This window comes from Corylus avellana, chromosome ca3 (assembly GCF_901000735.1).
Source record: "Corylus avellana chromosome ca3, CavTom2PMs-1.0".
Lineage (NCBI taxonomy): Eukaryota > Viridiplantae > Streptophyta > Magnoliopsida > Fagales > Betulaceae > Corylus > Corylus avellana.
Window position 1 is genome coordinate 6,512,087 of NC_081543.1, and position 10,779 is coordinate 6,522,865.

At 33.6% G+C, this 10,779-nt stretch overlaps 1 protein-coding gene across 1 annotated transcript in view; it reads right to left on the reverse strand.

The window, feature by feature from the left end:
- The window catches only part of LOC132175446 (uncharacterized), a 7,193-nt gene extending 5,100 nt beyond the window's left edge, over positions 1-2,093 (reverse strand). Inside the window, exon 1 of the mRNA XM_059587396.1 lies at positions 197-2,093. Within this exon, the coding sequence (XP_059443379.1) occupies positions 197-1,100 (904 nt within the window). The 5' untranslated portion in view covers positions 1,101-2,093. The remainder of the gene's footprint in view (positions 1-196) is intronic.
- Between the last annotated feature and the right edge of the window lie 8,686 nt (positions 2,094-10,779).

Consider the following 10,779-nt stretch of genomic DNA (forward strand, 5'->3'; position numbering starts at 1 on the left):
TTGGTTCTGAAAAACCTACAAAGAAAATTTTGCTACTCCTGAGGACTTGAATGCTACACAAATCTAAATAGTTTTTTTACATCGGAGAAAAAACTTAGCATTAAAAGAAGCAACAGAAGAGAAGATTGATTTACTCTGCCAATGAAATAGCATCTAGTGCATAAGCTATAAAGAAAAATCAAATTGAGATCCATACCATCTTGTGAATGAACGGGCTTTCCACTGACCACTTTAATGGAGCTGCTCAATCTTCCACTCGGCACCTTTCCCCTTTTTTGCATCTTCTTTGGGAAGTCTAAAGACCTAAATTTCGGTAGTGGAGTTACGCCATACACATTTTCATTATTTTCCAAATAGGATTCTTTTAGCACCTTATCTTCCTCAAATCCAATTTGTGCACTTAAAGAATGACCATTTCCTCTGCTGAGTATTTGGCTTCCATCAGTGACAAATAATTGCCTCATAGCTGGTGTGGATGGTGATGGAGGGGGACTAAATACATTTCTTTTCACTTCAGCATGTTCCTTGTATACTTGAGTCATAAGACAACTCTCAAGGGAACTTAGGGGTTCAAGAAAATGCCTATATGAACGTCTAGTTCTAAGAGAGCTTCTATTCCTTGAAGAACCACGAAAAGAACCCATTCCAGGAGAAAGGCCAGGCAATGAATTACCAGAATTATCACTAACATCACCACTTGGCCTATTTCCAGCCTCATGCTCTACATCATCATTTTTTGAGCATCCTGGTAGTAAGCTAGATACAGAAAGTACATTGCAATCTTCATATTTCTCAAAGCATGCTGACTTTTCAACATCAAACCCACTAGTGGAAGTCACTTCTGCTGCTGAAGCACCATCTAGTTGGTACATATCCGAAAGTCTCCCATCAGAAACCCATTTCCTATCTGCAGAAACCTCATCGTCTAGTTTCTTTCTCCGTGCCAATCTGTGGAAGGGACGACCTGGGGATTCGGGTTTCCCGCAATTAGAATCCCCAGAGGAAAACGCAGGCAAGTTATTCCTATCCCTAGAAATATTTTGCCAATACTTAGCTAAACATCCAGCACCGGCAGCAACTGCAACCACCCACAAATCCATTTCCTCTCTCCTTCCACAGAGACCACACTAACCAAATTCCACAATAGAAATTTTCCTCTCTGGTTTAATTCTCAGTAATGATAGCCCAAAGCCAACAATTTCCATGAATACAGAATCCTAAATCTAAGTATCAAAAACCCTCTTAACTCCGCAGGGGCAAAAAATTGGTTACAGATTGAAAACATAAAAACCCCTTCCGCAGCAATGAGAGCCACCAACTCGATTCAAGGAAAAGTACTGTGCCTCATTTTTCTGCGCTAAATTCTAAAGATGCCATTATCTACAATTCTTGAAACAGGAAACCACGCTCAGAGCTGAGAATGAACCCCCCAAAAAGAAATCCAGCGTTTTCTAGTAATAATCAACTGCAGAAAAAAATATCTTAAATAAACCCAGAACGTGTAAGCAATCAAGAACAACGACCAAGTCAAAAACAACAACAAACGGAAGGACCCTTCTGTGAACAGATATCAGAATTCCAAGTAAGACCTTCTTCAATTTCAGAAACCATCAAACACCTTGCCAGAAAAACAACTCCCTAATAGGCCCATTTGTGAGCATAAGCCAAGAACCTAAACTCTACCCAATCAGGAGCAATGCAAACCCATCAAATAACAAACCCCATTTCCTCAGAGAACTCCTTCATATATATAAAACAGCAACAATCCCCAAAAAAGTAAGAGGCATACAAAATCCAAGCTATACCCATTTGAACAGCCTCTATGCTGCGAAACCCATCAATGAAATGAACCTATTGCACCAAACTACCAAAACACCACAGAACGAAGCCGATGAGCTGTGTAAAAAGGACCGAGGATGTGAAAATGGCTCAGTACTTTGATTCTGACGTTCGGATTAAAAGGCTTACTTTTAAGAATCTGAGTTGTGTGAAGCAAAATCCAACAGAACCAACTTTTGAGGACGATGTTGTTGAATCTTGCTGGCTGGATTCCACCGAAGAATAAGACCCGTTGCCCCGTTATCTTCACACAGACACACCTACAAGTTTTTACAGATTGAAACACGAGGGTTATTGTAATTAGAGGGAGAGAGAAAAAATGGACTTTTCTTTTCTTTTTTTTCGTTTTTTAATTTTAAATTATCTTGTAAAACATGTGACTTGGAAAGTTGAAACTTTTAGTAGTGTATTTTTACAAAATTAGATAATAAACCTTTTTTAATAATATATATATATATATATATTGCGAGAATATATATTATATATTAGTCACTCTTAAATTTCTAAAAACCAAAAATCTTCAAGTTATTTTATTGATTTGATGAGATAAAGTTTTTCTTCAAATTTAGTCGGAGGAACTTCCTTCAACTCAATTTATAAAAATGACATGTGTAATTTGAACATGTAAGATGTACATAACCACCCATGGAGTGGCCGCGAGCCACCCCTAAGGTGGATCGGGGTGGCGCTGTGAGATGCACATAACCACCCTCCAATTTGAACATGTGAACATGTGAGATGCACGTAACCATCCTCCAAATTTATTTATTTTTTATAATTTTTATATTTAAATTTTAAATTTAAATTAATAAAAAAAAATTAATATTTTAATGAAGTAAAATAGTGTGTTTTGGCTGGGACTAACGGCTGTTTAAAAATTTTGACGGTAAGCATTTTATTGTCATTTCGATTGACCCAATGAGTAAATTTTCGAAGAAAAAAAACTTATAGATTTTTATATTTTGGAGGGTTGACTCAGGGACTTATTGTACAATTACCCAAAAAAAAGAAAAAAAAAGAAAAACACAAGCTGAGAGAGAGAGAATCAATGTGTATATTCTCTATATAATCAACGTTGATCTACAATAATGAATGAAATGTACTTATATACTCGGCTACAATGAACTTTATTGGAACTAGTGGCTCATATTAGAATATTAGTGGAAGGCCAAGTAGATGGGAGCGGAGTGAACGTTGCGATAGCGGTACGGTACGGGGTATTTTGGGGATTTCTAAAATACGTCTGTACAATTGGAGTTTAGGGTTTTCCTATGTACATGTTATGATATAACCCTGAATCATTAATAGTAAAATATAGCCGCACTCTCTGTACTTGTAGGCATATTGCCAAACCACGTTAAATTTGTGTCTCAATTCTTTCTTAATCTCTCTCTTTTCGATTCTATATTATTCATCATTGTTGTGCACTGTAACAACAAACTTTAAGATAACAGAACTGAGAACTAACTAACTAACTTCAACTTCACTCACTATTGAATTTACAACTGAAAAAATCTGTTAGTTTATTAGAGAAGTACTACACATCCCAATTTTTCTTTTCAAAAGTTTGTTTCCAAATGATGTGTCACAATCTCATAAGATTTATTATTTTGAAAAATGTGGCACCAACTCATGGGATTGTGACGCATTGGAATAAAAATTTGGAATGTTTAGCATTTCTCAGTTTATTATATACACATGTACAACCAACTCTCCAACTTTGCATGTCTTCGAGTTGTCTGATATGTAACACCCCCAAAATTTAATTAATTCCCGAACTTATTTACTTCCAAGGGATTTATTTGTAACACTTGTTTAGAATATTGATCTCATAAAAATCATTGAACTCTTAGTACAAAACCATAACATTTCTTTGAAGACCAAGAATACAACCCAACACATGAAGTATTAACTAACCTTTGAAATCCTTGCATGAAATCATATCCTTTTTTCTTTTAAAACTTCCCACTGATTCTCAAAACAAGATCTAAATCATCAATCAACATGTAGAGGAGGAATCATACAAGAAAAAATTAACATGGCAAAGGGTTTATAGATTTACCTTGAAAAGAAAGGTCAATAAGGGACAATCTCTTAGAATTGACAGAATCTCCAGTTTGTTTTAGGCTCTCTCTCTTCTCCCTCACTCTCACACACTTTGAGGCTAGAAAATTGTGCAAACAAGTTTTCCCTTGATTCTTAAGGTTACAAAGGGCTAAGGGTCAAGTTTTTAAGGTTTTGAGTAGGGGTGAAAAGGCTGGCGGTTATTAACTGTTCACTAATCGCTTTTGAAGGCGGTTAGGAAAAACCACTAACTGCCTTTATATTTATAAAATTATATAAAAATCTACAAAAGATGTCATATGTAATAAGGTATTATCATATTACCATAAAACGGGGTCATTTTGTTTTTTAAAAAAACAAAATTAAATTTTTAATTTTTTCTTTAAAAGGTGGTTAGCGGTTATTATGATTATTAATCGCTAACTACCAGTTAACCGCCTAGGTGGTTAGCGGAAACAGTTAGTAGATTTGACTAACCGTTTAGGCAGTTACGATTAGCGGTTTTAGGCAATAACCACTAATCGTAACCGTCTTTTAACCCATAGTTTTGAGTACTCAAAATTTAAGGCATACCAACATCAATCCTCTAAGTAGGGGGGATTGTTCCTCTTCCTTCCTTTCTTTCTTTATTTTTTTCAAATGCAATATCGAATTACACCTTATTTTGAAATGACGTGTAATTTTAAAAGAGTTTGTACTTTTAAAAGGATTTTATTTTTTGGGTTGTTACATACTAAGACCATCTTCGGTACCCAACTTATAACTTCACCATGCCACGTGGACTTTCAAAATAATTATCAAAGTGCTCACAATAACATTTTTTTTTTTATTAAAGGGAAAACATTTCATACTCATTCATAGATAAAAGGTCGCAAGCAAGAGCTCTTACAAACAGAACAAAAAGCTCTGAAACAAATCATAGACGAAGCTAAAGTTACAGTCATCAACCAAATAGGCCAAACAAAGGCAACAACATCCACTAACCCATGACTATTCATCAAGTTTAAGTTCAGATCTGCACCAAACAAACACAATTCAATGCATAAGTAGCGCTTATTCATTGGCCCTGAGAGCAAAGAACCCCATGCCGAAACTCATCATCATCGACCTGAAAGCCAGAATAACGTTTATATTCATAGCCCAAAGGTCTAAACTAAAAGCAAACGAGCAGATCATAGAGGGAGGCAAGAGCCTTATTACAAACAAAAATAGAAGAAAAAAAACGTACAGGGAAATAAAATAGGAAAGTAAATAACAAATATATAGAAAACAAAAATACACCAAAAGGAAAACCACAATACAAGGAAAATAACAAGAGAAGCACACTAAGTGGATGACAGAAGCCGGAAAAATGCCGATCGCGTGATGGCTGGAAACTGGCATGGAGGATGCTGTTAGAAGCTCATCGCAGGGGGACACGTGCAAAGACCCAGCAACAGACGGTAGATAGAAAAGCAGGCATGGAGGAGATAGGCGGCACACTTAAAGAAACTGGGGGGAGAGTTTGAGTGAATCTCCAAGAGTAGCACCCACAAAGTGTGCCAAACAAGCAAGAACAACAAGAAACAAACACAAACACCACGAGAAGCAAACGACAAATAACAGGAAAAATCAGGAAGGGAAAAAAAGCCACAAAAACATAACAGAAACAAACCACAACCAAAATGATGGATCCGATGCAAAAGGTGGGTTGGACACTGACAGATCTAGAGAGCAGGAAGGCAGGGCAGAGATAGATGGCAAAGGAAAAAGACAGCATGGTGGAGAAGGGGGAGGGAGGAGGCCACGGAGCTAGGGGCATCAAGTAAATAAGCTAGCTCACCACACGGAGGGGGCGAGGGGAGGAGGGAGGCAACCAACGACTGTCCCTCCCCCCCAAACCTGGGTTTACCTTACCTGTGTAGCACTCTGCTCACAATAACAATTAAACTTATACATAAGGTGCCAATATATACTTTATGAAAATTCAGTGGCATATTTCATCATAAATATTAGATAAATTCTAGGGATACTAATTTCATCAACGTTATCAAAAATATAGTTGGATATAAAGCCTACTTTACATATAGTCCATATCATATGCGATCACATGACAATCAAATGTGACTTTGCATAACTTATATGTGATATTTCGGTATCCGGGGAACTATGTGATTAGGGGCGGAACTGTGTAAATGTCCTCCAAAATTTTAAAATTACCCTTAAACCTCACCCATAAAAGTCTAGTTCCATCCCTATATAAGATGCCAATGAAATTCATTGACCAAATTCTAGATCAAGTTACGGATGTTTTTTTACATGGGCGAAGCTTGAATTTTTATTTTTTATTTTTTTAAAAAATAATAATAAAAAAAGGCAATTTAGTTTATTTCATTAAAAAAAAAAAAAACCATATAAATTAGAAGAATTTTTAAAATTTGGACTACTTTCCCAAACTTATACGTTTTTTTTTTCAATTTTTTTAAAGTTTTCTTTTTGTTTAATTAGCCAATGGCTTATGTAGAGGTTCCTAGAAAAGGTCGCCCATGGCTTTTGTTTGCTGAGATTATGACACAATTTTATTTCACCATCCAACTCACCCAACTCTTCATAACACGTGGCATTTTAATTGAGTAATGTTAGACACTATTTTTTTATTTTCTTAAAGTTGATGTGACTTTTAAAATTATCATTAAATTTTAGATGAATTATACTTAAATTTTGATCTAATGATAATTTTAAAAGCTACATCAACTTTAAAATGATAAAAAGAGAATAAAAAGATAATCCATAGTATTACTCTTTTAATTAGACCGTCACATTTGGTGGGGTCTTTCTTTATTGAATAATAACCATGGTCCATGGCCCTAGCCCTCCAACATCAAGAAAGTTGTGAGTAGTTTTTTTTTTTTGAAAAAAAAAAAAAATTATGCGTTTTTTAAAACACACTTTTTTGTCCGTGATTTGAAAATATATATATTTTTATATGAAAAAATTTTCACAATTTCATTTAAAAATGTACTTTTGGCCAAAAAAATCATAAGATCAAACCGACTCTTATTTTTATAAATGACAACATATTTGTTAATGGGTCTTAGAATTGATTTTAAAGCTTGGTATTTGGTATTTGATACAGTGATTTGGGTTGAGAGTATGAGATGTGATGTTTATTTTTTATTTTTATTTTTTTATTTTTATTTATTTTATGAGATTTGATGCTAATTGTAAAGCATATTACTTATAAATAAATAAATAAAAAAATGTAAAGCAGATTTGGGTGGGAGAGGAGTCACAGCCACAGATTTCCTTAACAATGCATCAATGCCTACTGCCAAAGGAACAGCGACGGGTTGCCCAACTCAAGCCCTGAGGTTGTAACAATTTTTTATTTTTTATTTTATTTTCAATAGTTGACTAATATATTATATATATCTCTTTCTTTATTAAGAAAATATGAAATTTTAGCTCTTTTTCTTTTGGGTAAGTGACTAATTTTTAACCCCAAAAGATTTTGGGATGAAGAGGTATTCCATCATTTATTAGATTGAAAATAACAAAATCTTTTTATTGGAAATACTTGTGTAACTCTTTGGGGTACTTTTGGTCCATATCTTATATATATAAGGACAAAAATTTCCTTTAAACCGGTCTGAAAGAAATATCATTCAACCTATTTAAAATAGTGACAAGTATCTATAAACATTTAAAACGTTAGTCTAAGTTAGTAAACTATTAGTAATGACCTTAAGAATTAAATGTGCGTTTTAAATGTTATGAGACACTTTGCACTATTTTAAATAGATTGAAAAATATTTGTAGAAGAGGGACAAAAAAAAAAAAAAAATTTACTAAAATGAGATAATTAGACATTTTAATCAATTGGAAGAGACTTAGACCCAACTGCAATCTTTTTCATGTAGATAAAGTGATGAAGCATCCAAATGCATGTGAATGGTGGAGCAACTACGCAATGTAGTGAAAGGCCCATTAAAAAGTGTAGTCAATTTATAATAATTGATGAAAACAACTCTTTCGTAATAACTCAACTTATATTATGTTCATATGTATTTGAGTTTCACATTTTCAGCCTTCTCTAATCTATAAGCTATTGATTATGTGAATGAAATTTTATTTTATTTTATTTTTTCTGTTTGAGCCGTTGGATCATACCTACAAGCAAATACTGAGAACTTGCTTGCTAGGATGCATGGGAAAGGCATAGACGATGAGAATCGTAGGTGCTTAATCAATCTCATCAAGACATCAATGGAACCCAAGACAACTAATACTAATAGGATTAAAAATTTATATTTGGGAAGTTGAACTCTAACCCTATTATATGCCTAACCACTTTAAATATTTCCTTAAGACTACTGAACCACAAAATGCTATATGAGTATATGTTTAGGGTTTTTTTTTTTTTTTTCCTAATTAAAAAGGGCAGGAATAGATAATCAACTGTGGCTACTCTATTTGGGTGTGACCATGATAACACCTATTCACTAGGAATTGCTCATGGTGGATATTGATGGCAGGAACGCATGCACTCCCTCAAAACTAATTGAGTCATAGCCTAATCCCCTAGTACATGCCCATCCTTATAAAAATTTTCTTAAGACTACTAAACCATCGTCACTTTGTAATAAATAAGATGGGATGCTTTTTGCTGAGACAAAATTACATGACCTGACTTTGGGCCTCATCCACTTACTAAATTCTAGCCCACGCCGAGGCCTTCATCCATGTACAATCCTCCATCAAGTTGAGATTTTTTTTTTTTTTTTTTTTTTGGGGTCTATTCCGGGAAATTTGATTACTTAATCCAAAAAGGGAAGTGCTAGGGACTCAAACAAATGAACAAAAAAAAAAAAATTAAACTGATGTAGCATATCATGAGTGGTAGACAAGGAACAGATAATTTCATTTTTTTAATTTAAAAACTCTTACCACGTCAGTTTGTAAATTTTTCTGTGTTCATTTGGTTGGCTGCCTAACACTTTTTATTTAAAAAGTAGTGAAACCAACAATATAACATTCTAAACACAAAAATCTTAAAATTTTAGTTTTTTGTTTTCTTATTCTTAAAACAAAATCATTAACTAACAACTCAAACACAAAACACTTGTAAAAACACAAAAACAATTTTAATCTTTATCTCACACCAAAACACTTTTTCAGATAAAAAAACAAAAAATACTCTCCAAAAACATATTAATCTAATGGTTCTCCTAAAATGCCATTGGCACCATCAATGAAGCTCTTGATTTTTATTTGATTGAATGGAATCTAATTCACATAAAGGTAACAAATAATGGTCTCCATGTGATGATCTCATTAAACCAGATGTGGGAAATAATATTAGATCCAAATAAAGATCCAATAAGGTTTTTGCATATTTACCACTTAAGTAATTATGATTATGATTCTTATACAAAGTTTGCAAGCCATCACATGGCTTCTCCAAAACATATCTCAGATTTCATTGAACATCTTGTTCTTTATTGTTACCTAGAAGGCCATATCAGTCTTTTGAGTCCTTATTCTCTTAAAGATTGAAATAAAAAAAATAAAAATTAAAAAAATTAAAAAAAAATATTTAGAAAAAAAAATAAAAAGAAAATATGTATTATTCCACCCCTTGTTTTTTCTTTTCTTTTCTTGTTGTTTAAAAAATAGTTTAGTTTAGTTTTTTATTTTATTAATTTTTTATTTTAGTTTTTAAAAGAATATGGGTATTATAGGAATATAATAAAAAAAATGGCATTTTTGGCACACCTTAGTAGTTTGATGTATTACTTTAGCACACTTTTAAGTTTTATAGGGCTATTTCAAAAATGGCTGTTAGTTGAGGTTTTTTTTTTTAAAAAAATAAACTCGAGGAAAAAAAAATTAGGCTTAAACGCTCCTTTGTTATGATCCATTAATTATTTTCTAACATAGGCCCAACTAAATGGACCTACACACTACACACTTTAAGCATAACGTGTTGGGCTCACCCAAAATCAATTCTATGTATAAAATAAGGGATGTTAGTGTTACCTAGTAAATGTCCAAAAAGACTTTAAAGAGATAAAGGGTTGTTAGTGTTACCTAGTCAAATTAGGATACCTATGCTTGTTTCCATATCAATTTTGCATTTTTATCAAGCAAGTCGGCATGAGTGCGCTCGAGCTCACTTTTGGTGCACTTGAGCTCACTAGAAGTGAGCTTCAGCATCTCAAAAAGTCACGCTTTAAACCCAAAATCAACGAAAATTGCTTGTATCTCCATATAAAATCTGAAAACACTAAAACAACACAAAATCAAACAGATAACAACGTTAAAAAACTAACATATGCTAGTTAAAGGGGTTGAATGTGCAATATTCGGCACTTATCAAGAGCGATTGATTCATTCTCCCTTTTGGACTTTCTTAAGCCTATAACTCATTTTGAACATTATGATGTTTTCAAGGATTCCTTGCTTCACCTTGATTCCAAGAGAGAATTTATAAAAAAAACTTTAAGCTTTCTCTTTTTTGATGTTTTGTGATTTAGTTTTTCAAACCACACCATTCATAACACTTTTTTCATCAAGTCTATGAGTGTAACAGCCCACTCCAAGTGGTATGATATTGTCTGCTTTGGGCTTTAGCCAAAACGGTTTTGTTATTGGGTTTAACCAAAATGTGTTTGAAAGTCGTGATGGTCATGAACCTATCAAAATTCCACAGTTAAGTGTGCTTATATGAGAGTAGTACCAAGATGTGTGACTTTCTGAGAAGTTTGGTTTAGGAGAGCCAAAAGTAGACAATATTGTGTCATTGGGATGGGACGTTATAATTGGTATCAGAATCATTGCTCAACCTAAGATGAGGGAGCGTGCACAAGCTTATGAAGGTCACCAATAAGGATGCTA